At 36.9% G+C, this 20804-nt stretch overlaps 1 protein-coding gene and 1 long non-coding RNA gene across 7 annotated transcripts in view; one reads left to right on the forward strand and one right to left on the reverse strand.

Annotated features, from left to right (window-relative positions):
* The window catches only part of LOC119510264, a 40115-nt gene extending 38379 nt beyond the window's left edge, over window positions 1–1736 (forward strand). Inside the window, exon 4 of the long non-coding RNA XR_005211859.1 lies at window positions 1451–1736. This is a non-coding gene — a long non-coding RNA (uncharacterized LOC119510264). The remainder of the gene's footprint in view (window positions 1–1450) is intronic.
* SLF2 (SMC5-SMC6 complex localization factor 2) overlaps window positions 1–15674 on the reverse strand; it is a 48961-nt gene extending 33287 nt beyond the window's left edge. For 2 of the 6 annotated variants that reach the window (XM_037804495.1, XM_037804493.1), the window contains exons 1-9: window positions 15402–15674; window positions 12693–12736; window positions 11439–12169; window positions 10005–10062; window positions 5637–6619; window positions 4583–4653; window positions 2547–2669; window positions 1975–2142; window positions 900–1002 (exon numbers count right to left, since the gene is read on the reverse strand). In XM_037804495.1, the coding sequence (XP_037660423.1) occupies window positions 900–1002; window positions 1975–2142; window positions 2547–2669; window positions 4583–4653; window positions 5637–6619; window positions 10005–10062; window positions 11439–12169; window positions 12693–12736; window positions 15402–15541 (2421 nt within the window). In that variant the 5' untranslated portion in view covers window positions 15542–15674. Of the gene's footprint in view, window positions 1–899; window positions 1003–1974; window positions 2143–2546; window positions 2670–4582; window positions 4654–5636; window positions 6623–10004; window positions 10063–11438; window positions 12170–12692; window positions 12737–15401 lie in introns of all 6 variants that reach the window. The other 4 variants (XM_037804494.1, XM_037804492.1, XM_037804497.1 and 1 more) reach the window with 3 other exon arrangements.
* Window positions 15675–20804: the final 5130 nt, after the last annotated feature.

Raw genomic sequence — 20804 nt, forward strand, 5'->3', positions numbered from 1 at the left:
TCAGTGGAGCCATATAAATGAGCTGGCTCAAGGAGAGGAGATGGAGTGCAGCTGTGAGTGACGTTTTGAAGAGGAGCAAGCTTGCTAGAGAGGAACGTCCTGAGAGAAAGCCATTTTGAAACCAGAACTTTGGAGCAGACGCCAGCCACATGCCTTCCCAGCTAACAGAGGTTTTCCGGACGCCATTGGCCATCCTCCAGTGAAGGTACCCAATTACTGATGTGTTACCTTGGACACTTTATGGCCTTAAGACTGTAACTGTGTAGCCAAATAAACCCCCTTTTTATAAAAGCCAATCCATCTCTGGTGTTTTGCATTCCACAGCATTAGCAAACTAGAACATATGTTAAAAAAATGAATGAAGGGATGTACTGGAATATCTCTCCAGTCCTTGCTAAATGAGATTCCTTGAAATTCTATCTTAAAATCCAGAGTAGTAACTCCATATTCTTTTCCTTCTTCTCACATCACTTAATAGTTACAGTTCTCTGATACCACTGATATGTTTAAAAATTTCTATTTAAAACAAAAATTAGCTAATTATAATCATAGGATCTGTACCCCCATAAAAATGAAAATAAAATATATGTATTTAGGTATGTAAACATGAGAAGACCCCTTCTAAAACTAAATTGGTAATAGTTATTTACCAGTGTGATCAAATGTCTCAGGCACAACTAATATTAGTGACTATGCTGTACACTATCCTATCATTTCCTTCATAATCCCTTCACATTGACTCTTTTTGCCTCAGTCTAACTCACTGAAATCATGGGTTTGATGTGCTACATTTATTTTTTTCTCTAGAAAGCTGCAAATAAAATTATATTTTTAAAAGTTTGTTTATGACTAGGAAATATAATAGGAGGCAACTATAACCCCCAAAACATTTCTCTTACCCGAAACAGCCACTTTAACACAGGTACAGGACACTGGACATAGTGATAAGCAGAGGTAAGGAAGCCTTGTGTTGTTAAAAAAATCTGATCTGTTTTTCCTGATCTGAAAAATAAAGCGAAATCAATAGAACTGTTACCTTCATGGCAAAACACTTCTACCAACTCTACCACCACTACCACATCTGACATAATCAGGGAAATGGGCAAGCAAATCATCCTCAATCCATGGAGATGGACTCTATGTCAAGGTGAATGGGTTACTCATAAAAAGAATTCAACTGATGGCCTAAGCTGTTGGCTTGGCTCCAGACTTAACTGTGGACAAATCTACATTTGCTGGCAGTGTTGAGAGGCAGCCTATAAAGTCTCAGGCTATCTTTTGCTTTTGTCAGCTTGGGGATATGCTTCCATAAAACCCACAGCACTGGAATCAATGTGGTCTCCCTGGACCTGAGACAGTGCACTGAGAGATTAAATCAGCTAGGGCATTGTGACAGAGACTGCTCATTGCACATTCTAACATCTATTCTTGCCTTCCTTCTTGGTAACAGAACCCTGATTTTTAGCAGGGTACATCAGCTGCCTGGAAGAAAAAATGAATTCTCTTGTACTTAAAGCGCAGCTATATTGACTAAGCTCTATCCAGCGAACAATCCAAGAACAATAAGTAGAAATGCTGAGTGGGATTTCTGGAATATTGAAGGCTGGAGCACCTGTGCTGAGGACTGTGGAGCAGAAGGATGATATAGTGAAACCAACATGCCAGCTCTGGATTTCCTACCTCCAAACTTCTTTTCCATATTAAAGAAATATACTTCTTGTTTAAGCCCCAGTTATTTTGACAGCCACTGTTATTATATACTGATATTAATCCTAACTAATAAAGGCATGTGATGTGCTAAACTATTCTACACTGCTTCCTACAATTAAATAAAAACACACAGCAATAGTAATAAAGTAAGAGCAGGAAACTGGATGGTCAAAACAGAAATTAATGTTTTAGATTACATCAGTCCTAAGCCTTTTAGAGTAGTTTCTTATACAGCAAAAAGTAAAATGTCAGTTTTTTACTTACTTAAGAATAAGTTTTTCTACAGCACTTTGTCCAATAAAACCAGAGTCTCTTAAATCCAGGGTATACTGATTGAAAATTTTTCCAGAATTGAGGAAATGAAATATCTCTTCACCTGGATGATGATCAGGAATAGCATCAATCGTAACTGAAAATTTCTTTAGAAATTCCCTGAAATATATACATATATATATAAAAAAAAGATCATTGAATACCAAATAGTTATAATCCATATGGTTTTGTACTTTAAAAAGTTGGGTTCAAAGAAAACTTTTTTTAGGTCTGATGTTAATCCCAGAAAAGAAGACTGACATGAGAAAAAGTGTTTTGCTCTTTTCACTTTTTGCTAGTAGTTATTAGCCCAAAGCCACTAAATGTGTCTGTGTGAACAATAATTATCAGGAGAAAAGACAAAAGATGTAACATGGCCCCAACATTTTGTCTTTCTAATCCATGGGGTTAGAATGCACCTCAAATTATTCACTAAGTAAATAACCATCAACAACCATTGAATTTACAAAAACAAAATTTTAAAAGTTAACTTAAAAGAAAACACATTATGAAAAATGCTTTACCTGTGTTCTTCTAAGAGGCCATCCTCATCATCTGTACTGTCTTGATCTCCGATTCTGATTGGGGATTTAATGCCTCGACCCTGCCTTATATCTTCTTGTAGTTGCTTCTGCAGTTCATCTAGCCTGAGAATTGAAAGAATGCTACAATAAATATAATTTATCTTAAAAATAAGAAAATCTTTATGTCTCAAAGCAGCTCAAAGGAAAATCCTTGTTAAGTGCCTTGTTATATGGAAAATTTTGCTACACAGGGTCAAATCATGTCTCCCAAATATATTATGATGTACAATAGAGTGTACCTTTTTCACTCAAACACGGAAAATCCGTTTTAGGTCTTGGACTTTTATCCAGTTACCAGTACGGCATTAGAACAGTGTTCCATTACATACAAGACTTGAATATATGTACTTTATTTTTTTAATCAACTGACTGATTTAAGTCTATGAAATAGCCTCAGAAACAATCAGGCCAGTGCTTGCTTGACTGTAAAACAGGACACCATAAACCAGCCAAGCTAACACATGAAATTAACTATCACAGGAGGGAAGACAGTTAATATTTCACAAATAAATGTATTTTAGATTAGAATATATTAACAGCTAGGACTTCAAGAATGATCTGTCCAAATCATTAGGAAGGGAAAAAAAAAGGCAAAGAATGAACACCACTGATTTTTGATAATCCCCTCTAATTGTTAGTGCTCATTTGACTTCTACCTGGGATATTAATGAAGCTTTCTAGCAGAGTAGTTGTTATTGTCATCATCACAGAACTGAACACTGAACACTGAATAAGCATTTACTGTGTGACAGGAACTGGGAAGGACTTTGTTATTACTCTTTTAACCCTCACCACAACCTCATGTGGTAGTTTATTATACCATTTTATAAGGCTAAGCAACTTGCTCAAACTCACAGTGTGAGGATCTGGGACTCAAGGCCAGACAGTCGAGTTCCTGAGTCCTTGCTTAAATGCCTCTCCAAGACTAAAAAGTTATTTTAACCAAGGTTCTTATTCCCAGCCCCAGCTCCAGCTCCAAACACCACTAAAACTATGTTACCTGAGTATCGTAGAACAGTAAATGACCTGCAAATGTACTGGTCTATCATCACCAGAAAGGGTGAGTCATCAGATCAAACGAATACTTCTGCCTTTGGTCTGTGCAAAGTTTAATTTTAAATAAGCAATTTCAGATTTCACACCACAGATCATATGAATTCATGAAATGTTAAAAGATTTTTATAAAGGAGACTATTTCTGTAGTTAAAAGAAAGGGGAACAATTATGATCTACTAATTGCAAAGTTCCTATATTTAGCCAGTTTCTTACCAACTTTGGGACACATACATACCAACTTCCATGTAAGCAAGCCAGACGAACTTTTAGTGAAGTTTTCTAAGCTAGTTTTGAAGATACCCCTTGAACTAATAAGGAATGTATTTTCCCACTCTCATCAACAAAAGCAGTTGGTAACTAGTCACATAAATTTCATTAGAGTCAGAATTGACCCTCAAACTTTGATTTCTTGTGATGGGGGTGGTGGTGTCATAATTCTAAAGCTTTTCTCAAAAGAATAAGTTGATGTAGAAGTACTATCTCTGGTTATGCTGGTTTCAACTGGACTTGGTTGGCAGTACAAACATTAAAAAAAAATTATACTTGTGCTTTTGATTAAGAATTTCAGCTATCAGATACCAGTTATAAGTAAAAAGGAATTTATATTATTAGTTAATGCAGTATACCATAAAAACCTGGATCTTCTGATACAGTCTGCGAACAAGATAGAACACCTTAGTCCTAACAAAGATGACAACAGAAGAACTGTTATAATAGTATTAACACAAAATACATGCTTATTTCTCATGATTTTTAAGTAAATTAAAAGTAAGCCACAGATAAGAAAGCAGAATGGGGGTATGCCAATAGGGCAACCCAGAAAACTTGTGATAAGCGGCTATGTAAGTTTAGTCTTGGACAAATCATACTTCAAAAAGGAGTATGTTAAATTTAGTAAATTAAGCATGATGCTAACTAACCTTTGTGTGTCTTCCATCTCCTTCACCAGACGCTCTAAAGTATTTGTGTAAGTTCCACTATGAACATGTTCCTAAAACAAGAAGAAAATTTAGAGATACTTTACAACATATTTTAGTAGAATTGGGATATTTTAAATTATTCGGAGTACTAAAGATTGTTTTCTTTATTTCAATAACCTGGGCCAGAAGGATACCTTTATGAAAAGAGAATTTATACGTCATGCTTTAATTAAATCTATACTGCAAGCAATTCAATTTTACTATCCCTTAGAAAAGGTACTACTTATAAATTCCTGCTAGCCTTATTTATAAGCAACTGACTGCCAGCAGGGCTCAACAGCTACCCTGTTTTTATTTTCAAATTCTATTTTAGTGGAATCAAACTACTTTTTAGGTGTCACCATGGAACATTAGCACCTTCCCCACCAAATTTTGCAAACATCTTAGAATTTAATTTAGCTAATTCCCAAGAAAGAATGAAGCACTTTATAAATAAAATTGCACACCACAATTAACAACATTTCTACACTCTACCTTCATTTACAGCAGTGGTCTCCAAAGCAGGGTGTGTGCAAGGTGATCCATTGGGGTGCAGAAAGAAAATAATAGAACTTCTATTTATATAGAACTTCTATAGAAACTCCAGTAGAATCAGTCTATAGTAACTTGTACATAACTTCTATAGGAAAATACTTTTTTTCCTCTTCCCTTTAAATTGTTTTGTATGTTTTAGAAAGTACACAGTAGTATAGTATTACAGGTATATAGTATCTAAGTATACATAGATATTGGGGGCACATGCTCAAATTTTTTTTTTTTTTTACTAATGGAAGTGTGAGTGAGATCAAAAAAGTTTGGAGACCACTGATTTACAGTAATAAAACTGAAGATATGGGAATCTTACTAGCTAAACACAAACTGTACCAGTTTCAGTCCAATTATGTGTGGTAACAAGTACTAAATTTTAAAGTAAATTTTAACAATCTATCCCTCTTTTGCTAATCAATCCATCTTTCCTTCTTCAAGTAAAGATAAATGTCATAGAACTACTTACTGTATGTTCTGATGACTGAGGTCTAAGCCCCTTGGAAAGAGCAGCAGGCTTTCCTGTAGTTGCAGAAGTCTGACTGAAGTTCAAAGCCATTATTTCTTCCAATGATTTTAATGTTTCCTCTTCCTCATCACTGTCTAGGTTGTAACCTAAACTTTCTTCATCACTATCAAAATCACCCCTTAGTTTTCTTTTCAGTGCACTGCTAACTGCACTGGAATTTCCTGAACTCTCTTTATCTGAAGGGGCTTTATCTGAAGGTGCTTTAGGGCTTGGGACACATGGCACAACTTCCAAAGTAGCTGGAGGAGACTTGGTAGGAGTGCCATAGTCTGAACACAAAGATCCCCCAGAAATTTTCCCTGAAGATACATTAGAATCAGCCTTATTAGTCTTTGCTTTGTATTCCTTGTGTTTGGAGGACTCTGCAGAATGCCCAGAATATTCTCTAGATGAGGAATGCTCTTTATCTTTTTTAGGGACTGGAAGAGTGCAATTCTTAGCATTTAATGGTACCCGAGAGGAACCGGCACTTGGAACGTGGGAAAGTAAAGGTAGAAGTTTTGTCTCCTTTGATGTCACAGAGCTGGCAGTTTTATTTTTCTGAAGGTTGCTATCTTTTTTAACTTCAGATTTTTCCTGAGGTAAAGATAAATGGGGTTTCTGCATCTTAGTCTCTTTGGTACTTGCCACATGAATTTGGTCACTATTCCTGGAAGAACGGTGGCCAGAATTTGAAGGTGCCACGCCTGCAGACGAGTGATCAGTTTCAACATATGGTTCCTTGGAGGATATATCTTCCAAGCGTAACACATCACCAGGTGTCTTCAGCGCAATATGTCTTATAAATGTCTCTTGCCGATGTGGTCCCTCAGGGCGTTTTTCAAGGAAGGACTCTTTTGTTCTTGGTATTATGGATTCCCTTTTCAGATCTGAGTCCACAGAGTTCCTTTTTCTTTTGTCAGGGAATTTATTCTGCTTAGAGCCTGCTAAAATTTAATTTTTGCTAGATTAGTGAAAAGTATACTTTCCTATCTCAGTAAAGCTTACTCATTGAGTGTCTAGAACTTCCTGAAGAAGTGTTTAACTTCTAAAAGATTAGGCTGAGATTATTCACCACACATGGAATGAGGAAAAAAGTTAATACTATCATTTATTAACTGATAGATATGCTCATTATCATCCTAAAGCTACCGAAGTTTACTATCTATCTAGCTACCACTCTCCAAAACATAAAAAATTGCATTATTTATGTTGGGGAAAGGATTCCAAAAACATTTTCCCTCCAAGTGGATATACTCTTTCTTAGACTGAAGACTACCTAGTTCCAGAAACACACACTTCTACATCTAAATTTATAATTCCTTAAAACATGTGTAGAGTAACTGAAGGCAGACAAATTTCAATTTCTCAAAGAAAAAAAAAATTTTACCCAAGTCTTTCCCTGAGTATTTAACTACTGTTTTTTCTCTTCCACATCTCTCTCGAGTCTTCGGCTGTCTGTGTATTAGGAGCCCCATCCAGAAGCATTTTAATAACCATATATATTGAGTTATCTAGTTTTTAAAACCACTTATTGTGCTTAAAAAAAGCAGTTTCATTAGTTCATTCTTAAAATTCACCATTCATTAAAATTCACTATAGACAATCAGTATTCTCAAAATTAAATTTCCCTAAATCAGGTTTTTTTCTGACCATAGACATCTCTCCAACAGTTTGGTTAAAAAAATACAAATAAACTCGAGTCCAGAGTTAAACAATTATTATTTGGATAGCTTGGTCAATACATAATCTCAAAGATTAGCCAATTAGTCTATAAACAAACAAATGCTCCTATCTCTGTTATTTTATGGAACTCTCTTGTTACCTGAAGAAATCATTCCATGCCCACTGAGTTTTCTGGGGTTAGATGTCTTGTAAAAAAATGACAGGGGTCACTTACAGTGCAAGAAGAAAAATCAAATGACTGAGAAAAGAGAAGATTTGGGATACACTCATACTGATGATTTTAATTTTAAATTTGGGGTTACAAAGAAGACAGCTACAGAGCTGTCAGTTTTAAGTTTTGTTTCATTTTCCTATAAAAGTTAGACAATTTACATACAATTAGTAATGATGAGAAATTCCTGCTTTGCTCAAGTGAAGATTTATCCAGGAGAAGAGAAACTGTTTGTGGGAAATGTTTAGCACAAATCAGCTTCTCAAGGGCTTTAAATATCTGTAATTGTACGGTGAACTGGTACCACAGGTAGGCTCGCCTTTTGCAGCTCTCTAGGACAGTAGATTAACTGCAAAAATTTGTTGATTCTTTTTGTACCCCTTTACACCTTGTAGACTGATTGTTTATTGTTTTCCAAATATCTATTAGTATATTAAATATTCAGAAAAGAGAGGAATTAAGTTTGTAAAAAGAAAAAAAAAAAAAATGGAAAAATCCCAATGTCCCCTAGAAGACTGGTTATTTATAAATTATGCAATGTACTAGGGGTGGATTAAATTTCACCTCAGAATTAGTCAAAGGTCAGGGCCTCTGGAAGACCTAAGAGCCAAATGTCTACTCTATAAACATTTCTGAAATCCCCAAACGTGTGTGATTACTGATAGTGTGATTATGTACATCATTACCACAACTGACAAGTGTAATAGTAATATGAAAAAGGCATGGCATTTGGATTTTAATATCTATCCACTTTTAGATAAGAAAAACATGCTTACAGTTATCTAGCATGAAAAATCCCCTTACGTCCTTTATTACTGAAACTCTGCCAGTCAACAGAAGTTTAAATGTGTGTTTATTATATGAGAAAAATGCTGTAATTTTAAATGAGGATTATGACATACATGTAAAAATGTTAGAAATAAATATATAAGTCAAGACAACCAATCTTAAATCTGCCTATGAAATTATGCAGAAAGCACCTTCTCCAAGTAGTCCTCAAAAACTTTATTATGTGAGACTGCCATCACTGACGAAATTCTGGAAAACTGAAGAGAAGAATTTTTTATCTCAGTCATTACCAGAGAAAAAGGAAAGCTGAATAACTTGGTGGCAACCAAGCAGCAGTCTCTTAAACTGGCAGAACCGGCCTAAAAATATTTTGCTCTTCCATTCACCTCTGTACAAAGTGATCATGTATTTAGTATCACAGATGAGAGGTAAAGTGAATGCAGGAGCAATCCTATGGCTGAGATATTGTTCTTGTAGTATAACTTCAAAATTCACTAAAATTTGACCATTAAAATCAACAGTATTGTAAAAATTAAAGTAAAAAACAAATACACAAAACTTCAGGTTTATTCATCTATTCTAGAAGTTCCTTCTACAAAGGTGAAATACAGTTTCAGCCTTGCCTGGAGATTGATTTGAACACTTGGGAGCACACGGTCAAAATGCTACCCACCTCTAGAATATACACAATATGGAATACTACATGGAATGGGAAGAATGAGTAAGAACTTCATCTCTTTGCACTTCAGTTTTTGTAGCCTGTAAAAGTAACCCTATTATGAGGTTGTGGGGATTTAATGGATTAAAAGCACACAGAACAGGGCATGGCACATGTAAGTGTTCAGTAAATGCATAGGCACATGTAAGTGCTCAGTAAATGTTGGCTATTATTTTCATTACTCTAATGCTGAGTGGGGAAATCTGTGAAGTCTGTTTTTCAGAGTTTGTAGTCATAAAAGAAAAAAAGAATCTGATATACCAAACTATTAACAGTTATTATTTCAGGTGTGTGGGGGGAGCAGCTTTCATTATCTGTCTTATAAATTTCTGCAGTGTTTGAATTTTACAATGTTCTAATTTCTAGTTAAAAAAAGATAATAAAGATACTTTAAAAATCTATGATTAACAGTAGCTGTTGTTATGCATTTTCTCAACCAACAGTTACTAAAAGTACAAACTACTATCATGTAGGAGTCCTTGAAATTTGATATTAAAATGGGATCTTTGTATTTGAAATACTGGGAAACAGTTTTGGGTCATGATAACAGTTTCAATCTTTTACAAAATTTCCAACATAATACCGAGACTGCAGATAGTTAATCCACAATTCCAAGAATATAAGATTATACTTCTTAATGTAGCCAAGGATTCAGAAGTAGAATGCTGAATACCAAGATGAGAAACACACTGTTAGAAACTTTTGGAGAAGGCAGAGAGGAGCCAAGACAAACTACAGGTTACACTTACTAAATTCAAGGACCATTCTTTTTGAATATAATTTTACCAATGCTCTTAACTAATCTGAGATACTCAATTCCTCTCTAGGAAGGGAACTGCATATTTAAATGAATTTGCTATAAAAAACAGTGCCACTAAGATGAAAATTTACTTAAAAAGTCATAAATTTAATAGTTTGGTTGTACCTGAAACAGGTTCCCATGAATCAGAGGAGGATCTTTTCCTTGAAAGGTGCCCATTTTCCTATTGACAAAATGAGTAAAAACTGTATTAGGAGTTGGAGGCAATAAAAAATATGAGCTTTTCTTCCTAACATTTAAATATGGATATCTAGATTAATTAAAACAAGCACCTGTATGTGGAGGTGATTTCCAATTTCAATAAAAAAATGTTTAAAGACCTTAAATGTCATAAAAAGGGACATTTTTTATTGTAAAAATGCAAAAATTAAAAAACGACATCAGCTTTCATAATGCTTAGATTTACATTTAAAACCCAGACTAATATCGTATTAGAGCACTGCATAATTATTTTGTTAAAGCAATAAATCAGAAATAGCAAGCCTAATATTTGCCAATCAAATGAATATAACTCATTTTTTAATACATCTGTTTAAATGCTGATGTACCATCAAACATGTAGACTAACATTTGGTCCTCCATTATAAAAATGGACCAAATGTTATTCTACTGATCATTAGCTAATGTCACTGGTAAAAGCAACAAACTCTTTGCAAATGAGCCTCAGGTTGTACATCTTTCCTAGCAACATAACAATGTAGCAATCTCCATTCACTCCTAGAATTTCATAGTTTGGTTTATTTTTGGCCTATTTAGCTTTAAAATTTCAGAGCACCTTGTCAGTGTAGCACTTTCTTGATATTGGATCTTTCTTTATTTGCCCTGGAAGCAGAGCTCTGTGAAATGGATAAACTTGCCTTTCTAGGGGAGAGGGACTGCTTTTATGCTAATCTGATATAAATTTGGTCTATTTTGAAGAGAAATCTAGTAACACTAAGATGTATTTGGGTAATTTCCAAGTCACTGTCATCTTTTAAATTTTCTAAGACCTATACTCAATTATTTAAGATTTATATATATTCTAAACCAGTTTTCATACTTTAAATCAGAATCATGTAGAGGGCTTGTTAATCAGACTGCTGGGTTCTACCCCCAGTTTCTGTTTCAGGGGTCTGGTATAAGGCCTGAGAATTTGCATTTCTAACACATTCCCAGGTAATGGTTGATGCTTCTGGTTCAGGGACCACATTTTGAGAACCACTACGCTACACAATTTCTTATTGTTTTAGATTTCCCACTCCTGAAGGTCCCCCTTGCCTAATTTAACAATGACTTTGTCTAAAAAAAGATGCTTATTTTCCTGATTAAGAAGGATCTTTGTTATTGGTCTGAAGCAATCAAGTGCATGAAATGCTGAATAGCTTTACTGAACTTGATGACTGACAGCTGGAGGAAACCTAATGAAACCAGTTTCTACACAAACTGTATACCAGTATTTCCTTTAAAAAGGTATTAATATGATGTAACAATTATTACATATTTTTAGATTTAGTATTCTAAATATGATACACCACTAGTCAAGCTAATTACAGCACATACCAGGTTTGAAAGATTACTCTTTCCAGTTATGATATTGTTCTGTTTGCTTTGTTCGTGTCTTCGTTTAAATTTTCTTCCTATACTAGAGGATTTTAAAGAAAGAAGGCTTGCTTCTGAGAAAGAATTTTCTAAGTTGACTCTCTGATTAATTTGCTCCTTTCTCAACTTCTTTAGTTCTCTTTCTCTGCAGTAAGATGCTAGTGATAACTGAAACTTAGCTCCAAGTGGGCTTTCTCCTAGGTGGTGCCTGGATAGGCTGCTCCTGCTGCTAACACTTCTGCAGCTGTTCTTGAAGATGTCAGCTTTTGTCACTGTGGCCTGCCTTTTGGAGTGTGCATTGGTCTTGTCTCTATCTCTATCACTCTTCTCCCTGCTACTTTCATGAATGAACACTGACTTCCTTCTCTCTGGAGATCGATGTTTTTTCTTTAGTGCCTTCATGTCTTTTGACAAGCGATATGGAGCATAGACTTTTGTAACCCCCTCTGGAAATTTGGGGGCTAGTGACACACAAGGCCGACATGATTCATGTACACCACGATCTTTATGGTGCTCTTTAACACCTTTCATGAAAGACTCTAAAATAGGGCTCTTTTCTGATGGCACCTTTTTGGGTTTAGATTTTTTTGGTGAGGATAATTTCCTTTCAAACTCTTCTGTCCCAGTGATGGACAATCCACTTCCTCCATATTTGATGTTTGATTTTTGTGGCGAATCCAACATATGTCTGTCTAAATAAGACAATTAAAACACATATAAATAGCATGCTATTAAAAATAGCACAAAATATTAAATTATACAAAAAAGCTAGCACACAAATTTTCAAACTGATTATATTTGGATGATGTAACACAAATTTTATTGGGAGGGGGAGGTATAAGAAAAATTAAGACATGATTTATTTGTTAATAGCCTTACTTTCATAAAACTCCCTTTTGTTACATCATGCAACCTCCCTAAGGCTCTATTTATAAGATAAATTACTGTATTAGACAACCTCAATAGTATGCATTGTGAACATTATTCACTGAAATAACATTTTAAATGTAAGAAAGTTTAACAGCAAAAAGGCTTTCATGATGCTTAGAAATCAAATTTTTATTTAAAAAACACTGCATCTTCATTAACTTTCAATTTTGAACATTATATTTTATGAAATGAATCTAAGTGTTTAGAGTAGGTTTAAAATTTGAATCCCTCTCCAATCCCTCCCTCCAAAAAACTCAGCAAGAAATGCTGCAACAGTATACATACCTTGTTTTGAAGCTGGTTTGAAGAAATCTATAATTGACTGATTCCTGAAAATAAAAGCATAACTAATATGGTATCACATAATCAAATATTAGAACCTCAATAATTCAGATTAAATAGAGAATGCCAATCAGATTTATAGACTATAGACTATTATTTGAACTATCTGGTTTAAATAATCAAGGTCTGAAATTGGCAATGATGCTTTGCTAAGCTGATTATAAAAAAATTAAAATATAATTTACCACTTCCTGCAAGAGTTAATCTATATAAAAACAACTGGACTGGACTGTGAATCCAGGGAATTGTTACAGAGTGCTTTTTAGGACTGAATCACTGCTACATGGAAGACTGGAAGATCCTGGGGCAGGGATCTGATCCTATTCCTTGACATCTTCCAGATCTTGGTACAGAATAGCATTCAATAGATGCCTGCTGAATGAACAATGGAGATTATGAAAACTGAGTATATCCTGAACAGTCTGTTACTCTGAACAGGAGTAAATCAGTAGATGGTAGAATGGCAATACGGGTGATTTGTGGGCCTGGGCAGGCACGTGAGCAGTGTGCTGGACAAAAGGCAGAAGGCAAAGTACTAAGCTTATACTATCCTCTTTATTAAGAGTTAATCTAAATAACAGCAGAAATTGGAATGAACTTTCACAACTAAATAAGTTGTAAATGTTTCAAATTCTTAATTAGGAATATTCTTAAATATCCTAAAGATATTTAGAAAAGTAACATATTGCCTTGGAAAAACATAAACACAACAAAGAAAGAAGGAAGTTAATAGTAAGTAAGAATAACAAGAACCAAATTGCTTTAATTTTTAAGGATTTCCATACCCCAAAGTGGGCACCAAGCAAGACAAGGCCATATCCATATTACCAGAACTTGCATTCTGATTTGTGGGTTATTTATCTGCTGTATAAAAGGAAATGTTATTATATGCAGAGCAAAAAATATTTTCTGGTGAATTATGCTAAATTGTGTTCATTTTATCTGATAGACGATAAGCGGTAGACTACAGATTTCCCCTAAACATTTATCCACTATGAAGGTGGAATGCTCAGAGAATACATAAAAAATCCAAGTCCCTTGCAGGTTAAACGTCTGCATCTTGTACACTTACTGGCCACATTAGAAGAGTAATGTACATCTTTACTGATTTACTACGAGTCTAAAATGGTTGTTCAGATATTGGTAGAAAAGCTAAGTGGTTATGAAATGAATATGAGTGACAGGTTAAGGAAGAATCTGTGTATTTGTTTACATAAAATAAATTATATCAGGCAAATTAACTCCACTAGAGAGTAAAGGAAGAAATGCTAGAGGCCTACAGAGGGGAGAAGGATGATGCCTCCAGTTACTGGTTGAGGAAAGAGAGAAATGGGAAAGGACAGAGAAGCAACTAATCAATTCAAAACAAGATAATATTAAATAAGTTTTTACAGTAAATGTAATACATTTAATTATTAAATGTAATACAATATCTCTTTCCCAAAATATTGGATTCCAGGCTCCTTTTTGATTACTACATCAGAGAGAATTGGTTTTGCGTAAAACATACCAGAAATTCTGTAAAATAACCATGAATGTAACTTTCAACAGGGAATAGTTCCTTAAGTTCATATGCACAGAAATGTCCACTACTTATTTATAACGAGTTTTTAAAAACACAAATAGCCAATTATTCACAACCCTTATCAAAACTTTTGGGGCCAAATTGTGTTTTAGAATTCTGAATGTACCAGATTTCAGAAAGGGCTTAACTTTGGATGTGTCACATAAAGCCCCCAACACAATGTGGGGCTGCATCCCACAATCAAACATTAATATTTCTCCAGCAAAACTTATATATATCACACTTAGTAGAGTAGAAACCATCAATAGCTATACATTAGCTTTGGTTAGGTTTGGCTGCCCAGATTTGGTGCCAAATTGACTGAAAACTTTTGGTTTTCATAGCTTTTTGGCTCTCAGAATTAAGATAAGGGATTGTGGACCTGTACTACAATATCAGAACATGAATCTACAAGGTTTCAAGCTTAAAATAAAAGACAGTACCAAGTACGTATAGAATTTAAACATTTTTATTTAAGAAGTCATTTGATAAAACTCTCCATCTCATTACATAGATCTCAGAAAGTTGGTCTAGGAAATCTTTACAAAAAAATTGGCCTCTGGGGAGGCGTAAAGTCACTGAAAAAGAAAACACATCTCATTCCAAACCTGTATGTTCTTTTAAGAATGAATTATCATGTATACTGGACGGTAATGTAATTCACGGGAGGATTTCCCTCACTACATCTTACATAACTCCGCCCACACTACAGAAAAGGTTTATACTATTAAATCACTGGGATCAGGACCTTACGATGTACAAAAAAACCACTAAATATTGCATTAAGCAGTTTGGGCCTCGGGCCATGATATCGTAAAGGATAAAAATCACGTTCTACCAAAGGCGGATTCTCTGTAGCCATCCAGGCTTGTAATCACTACACCAAGAACAGCTGCTCAACTACAGAAAAGGAAACTCAAACTCCCAGAAACCCCTGCGCGGAGGCGGGGCGGGGGTTTGCCAGGCCCCGAAATGCCGAGGCTGGAGCTCGCGGAGGATGGCGGGAACTGGAAAAGCGGTCGTCCGCTGTCCTCCCCTCATACCCTTGTCACCCGACCCGGCCCCTTCTCATGCCCTCTGCACGGTACCTGTCCCCAGGTCTCTCTGTTCTCTTTCCCGCTGCAGCAGGGGCGGTACTACCGGGTCTCAGATGGCAGCGCGGGGGCGACGACCCCGGGGCTGGGGATGAGGGGAAACCTGGCCTAGCGGGCATGCAGCGCCTTGTCATGTCGGCGCCGCTGGCGACGGCGGCATGAGCTGTGGCTGGAGAAGTTGGATGCGTGGCTGCCGTCTTGCTGCTGGGTCTTGGGGAGGCTGTCGGAGCAGAGGTGGGCGGCACACCCTTCTCTCTTCATGGCGGGTCTCTCTTCGGAAGTGACTCCCGTGTGAGCGGGAAGGAACCCGAGGTCCAAGAGGGGCGGGTCTTTCTCCAGGCGTTGCGTCGTCATTGGGTGGCACAGCGGCCATTCCGGTAGTGGCGCAATAGAAAACTGCGGCCTTCCAGAGAAAGGCGGGGTTTCGGGAAGGAGGCGGGGAGAAGGAAAACTGCCCCTTTCCCGTCCCGTCACGTGAATGGGGGGCGCGCGCCGCCGTGTCTGGGCTGCTTCGGCCTTCTCGGGTGCGCGGGGGCGGGAATGCGCAGGCCGTTGCGGGCGCTGCGGCAGCCGGCGACACCCACTTGGTAGAGGGCGGAGGGCGAGGATTGCGGAGGCAAATCCGAGCCCGGCAGCTGTCGTCTCTGAAAGATGGCCAACAGTTGGACTTCCTGTGCCACACAATTATGCCTTAGAAATTCCCAACTGTTCATTATATCGCCTCTTTAACATTTCGGGCCAAAGTGCCCTAATGCTGTCACCATTTCCTCCGTAGTCTGCACAGTCTAATGTGAAGACTTGCTTGTTCTGTGAGCGTGCTTGTTAAAGTGTTTGTGGTAGGTGTTTTTTCCCCTCCCTGCCTCTCTTATTAAGAAGGGGGAAAAATCATGAAAAATAAATAAATAAAAAAGACTGTTCTTATTCCACAAAAACGTTTTTGTTTCGTGACTGCTGAAATGAATTACCCAAGAAGGCTTTGCAACTGTCTTCCTTAGAGGATTTGAAAAGAACATAGGGTCAACCATCAATTAGTTAGGTTATTGAAGAAGAGGCAGTTCCCAAATCTGGGTCCATCTCTCAGCTCGGCTAATAGAAGTCACATCCAACCGGCGGTAGAGGAAAAGATTGTTTAATTTACCCTGGTGGAAGGCAGGGGAAGCTTCCCCAAATCTGCGTCTCTGAAGTCTTTGTCCAATTGGGTTTTATACCCAGGTTCAGAGACAAAGAGAGATAATCATTCAATTAACAAGCAACAAGAGTGACAGACAAAAGGCCCAACTATCTGGGAGGTTTGGAGCAATCTCCCAGTGATTCTTTAATTGGCTAAACCCATTAGAGACAAAGGGAGTCAATTATTTTAGTTAACATGTAACAGTTTAGAGGACTTCAGTAATTTGTTAGCTCCTGTTTTCTTCAGGAGTTGGGTGACACCTGTGAAAAGTGCAAACTTGATGTATGTTTGCAGACCTTACATTTACAATAAAAGCTTTCGTTGTCGCCTGTTACAGTTTTGAAGGTTATGTTTTACAATTTCCAGCTTGCTTATACTTTTAAAATTATATTTAAAAAGTCACTGTTACGTTATGCATGGACAGCATTTATTAACGAAAGCTGCCAACAATCTCCAATCCTTCTTGTGCTTTGGAAGCTGTTAGCTAGGGTTTTTCTTACTAGCTAAGAGATAGGTCAGAATATTTCTGAGCCTCAGTTACCATCTCTATAAAATGGATATAACACCAACTTTTCTGGGTAATTGTAAGCCATAAAAAGAGTTAAGCAATGTAAACTGCACAGTCTAATTTCTAATGTAATAGGTACTCAGGAAATCATAGTTCCCTTTCCTTTGGTCTCTAGACAGACTCTTACACTGAGTTTAACTTCCTACAAAAACTTAGAGACAGGTCAAATATTGTTATAATAGTTATTACAACCAAAATATCAATCTCAAGGATACCTGAGCTCTAGTTGACAGTCCTGTTCAATCAATTGGATGGAACAAAATCTTAAATGACTCAAAAGCATTTGGACAGGTCTTTAAAGTTTATTGCACCGAGATTTAACTGCTTCTGTATCTAAGCATGACTGACTGACCTGAAATTCACCTCCTTTCCTTTCCCCATAAACCCTCAGGAGGAAGAAATAATGAGTAGTAAAGTGGCCAACAGGCTGGCAAAGTGGAGGATAGAAGGTAAACAGTGAATATACAGGTCTGTCATTTATCCAGAAAGCATTTATGGAAAGTCTTTATGCACAGCTACATAGTAGGTAGTAGTGCTGCAATGAAGGATATGTCAAAAATAAAGGGCACTTTTCTTCTACTAATAACTGAGAATTTATTATACCTAGACTTTTTCCTTATATTAAAAAGAACATGGGTGCTCAAAATGTGTTGACTGAATAATGACTTATATGTTTGTTTATTAGGGACTTTTTACATTTATTATTTCTTATCTCTTGATTTAGTGCTTTTTGTTGGATGTTTCTACACTAGAAAGTTCCTGCTTTTATAATGGAGCACATCTACAAAACATTTAATCCGATTTGTTTTGTTGCATGTTTGTTCTATAGAAACAGTAATAGATAAAAACATGTTCTGCATGATCAATTAGTTGCTTTTCTTGGTTCGTGATATTTGAATCATCCAGCCTCCAAGATACCATTTTAAAATCTGTACTCACACTACCAAACAATAGTTTTCGCATTTTCTTAATCTGAGCAACAGATTATGGAGTTAAGTGAGGCAAGAAATCCCTTGGTCAATAAATGGAGATGGAGTCATAATGAAAACACAATTAAAAAATCTCTTCTTAACCAGCAAGTAGTTGTCTAAATCCTCAATAAATATAAAGGTTCTTCTTTGTTTAAGCCATGTTTGAAAATTATACAGATTTAGGTTGCAGGGTGAAATATGCTCAACATGCTAAATAGAACAGCTGGGAGCCTCTAAGAGTTTTTGTTCCCCCCAGATAGTGTTGGACAGTCTATTTTGTATATATATTCCTCTTCCCACTTTAAATTTGTACATGTACACCACACACACATACACACAAACACACACACATCCGGTTAATGCAAGGGCTTTTTACCATTAATTTGTAATGGACCAGATATAGATGGCTAGGAAACTGTACACTAGGTGAAAGATGTTAAAGACCCCAGGTATGCGTGCATGAGGAGTGAAGAGGGGAATGAAAAATGGGTGTGGGGGAGAGAACAATGAATAAAGTAAACAAGACTGAATTGGAGACTTGAGACAAAACCTCAGCCAGAACTGGAAGGTAGTTTGGAGAAATTGTATGGATGATCACAAAATGCTAGTTTGGGAAGATGGCTTGGCAAGGTAATGAGGAAGCAAAGACCACAGGGATTGAGTAGCTTCTATGGAAGAGGTTTCTATGGGGGACTGCTCAGCTCAGCTCGGCACCCTGAGTTGTTAAAGACAAAAGGAGGAATACGGGTTCTGGCCTTGATGGGACAGGAACAGAAGCAAAGTTACATGAACAATAGATCAAGATTACTGGGAAAGTCCAGCTGAAAGTGAGAGTCCTGAGAAAAGTGACAGTATAACTGATGCCAGAGATCCAGGCAGTCGCATAGAGAGAAAACAACTTGGGCAGATTGGATCAAGAAGTAACTGAGAGCTTAGCAGGCAGGGACTGAGAGAACAAAAGGTCAGTAAGTTATGAACTGTGTTACTAAAAAGCATGGAACTCTAAGAGTAACTTCTGATTCTACAGTAGAGATAATTTTTTTGCTCCGAGATTGCTGATCTATGGAGTAAACGCCAAGGCTAGTTGGAGGGTGCTCTAGTGCAAGCCAAGAGACAAGGACCAATTTTCTGCAGAGTTGCTGGTGGCCAAAAGTGCCTGTGTGGAGGTGAGGGTAGAGGGTGACCTGGGAAGAGGGGTAAGTAACAGACTCAGAAAAACAGGAAATAATTAACTTGAAAGCCTGGTAGAGAAAGAAAGACCACATAATGATCTAAAGAGGGGAAGCTGAGTTCGCAGTGTCTGAACAGCCACACAAATCACTTTGCGAATGGATGCTGAACTCAAAAACTGCAGAACAAGGGGCTGCTAGGGCAAAGCCAAATGTCATGTCATGTCATGCCATGTTATGTGACCTAAACTTCCTGGGAGTAATTAGTAAAACTGTGTAAAAGCAGATGTGATTTTAAGGAAAGTAAGTTTCTTGTTATTTCATTATGGAATGGTGCAAGATAATGTTTCCCACACTTCCAATATACAAGTAACTTTTTTGTGACTTTTGACATATCTGAACATTTCCTATATTATTAGTTACCTAATATTTTTCTTTAAGTCACTTTTTAAAATTTAAATACGTTGATTTTAGAAGAAAACTTTATATCATTTCTGTAAATGGAAAATCAGTATCACTTTCCCAAAATGGAAGATTACTGTAAGAATTAATAAATAACTAGTAAAATAAAAAAAATATATATATTTTTGCCGGTTTCACCTAGAGTCATCTTGTTTACTAGTGGTGGTAGGCAAATGTATTACTTGATGTCTGAAGTATGAGCAACACTTTGGTAAATATTGTTATCAGGCATTTTTCACACTTGGTTAGCAACCCATTAAAGGGTTTTGAAATTGATATAATGGGTCACAGACTACATTTTAAAAAAGAAGAAGAATGGACTAGGGAATATTGGTACGTTGCATGTAGTATATGAGTAAATCTTGTTTTGAAAAACTTTTACTTTTTCAGATACATACATATAGTGGTGATGATGTAAAAGGTATTTATATGTATTATATACACAGTATACACTTATAGTGATGTAAAAGGTATTTCCTATTGTGAACGGTGGTCAAAATGTTTGAAAGTCTTTGCTGTAACCTGTATTCATGTATTCATGTTTCATGCTTTGTGTATTGGTGATGCCTGCCTGTGGCACTGAACGGCAGAATCTGCTTGGGGGTGGGGTGGGGTGGACAGAAAGGCATCCTTTGGCCACTCCTGCTGATGGGTGGGTGGGAGGGGGCATAATTCAGGCCCTCCTCATGCCCTTTTATCCCCATATCCTCCAAGAGTTGGGGAGACTTGGGGGGAAGGGGAATGAGTGCCATGAATACCCAGACCGTCTCTTCAAAGGGTTTTACCCTTTATAAGCTGTAATAGCTTCTAGGAGGGGAAGAGTGGCAGAGGTGACCCTATTAGGTCCCATCCTGCCCTCAGTAATATAGGGACTGTGGGTGAGAAATGGGAGATAAGAAGGGAAAGTGATGTAAAAGAGGTGGAAAGAGCTTACATCCTTTGTCCAAACTGGAACACCCGCTATTCTGGAACTGGAGAGAATCTGTTAGCGCCCCTTACATAAATCCCACTGCGCCAGTTTAGATACATTATGTCCCCCAGAAAAAGCCATGTTCT

The sequence above is a fragment of the Choloepus didactylus genome, chromosome 15 (genome assembly GCF_015220235.1).
Source record: "Choloepus didactylus isolate mChoDid1 chromosome 15, mChoDid1.pri, whole genome shotgun sequence".
Taxonomy (NCBI): Eukaryota; Metazoa; Chordata; class Mammalia; order Pilosa; family Megalonychidae; genus Choloepus; species Choloepus didactylus.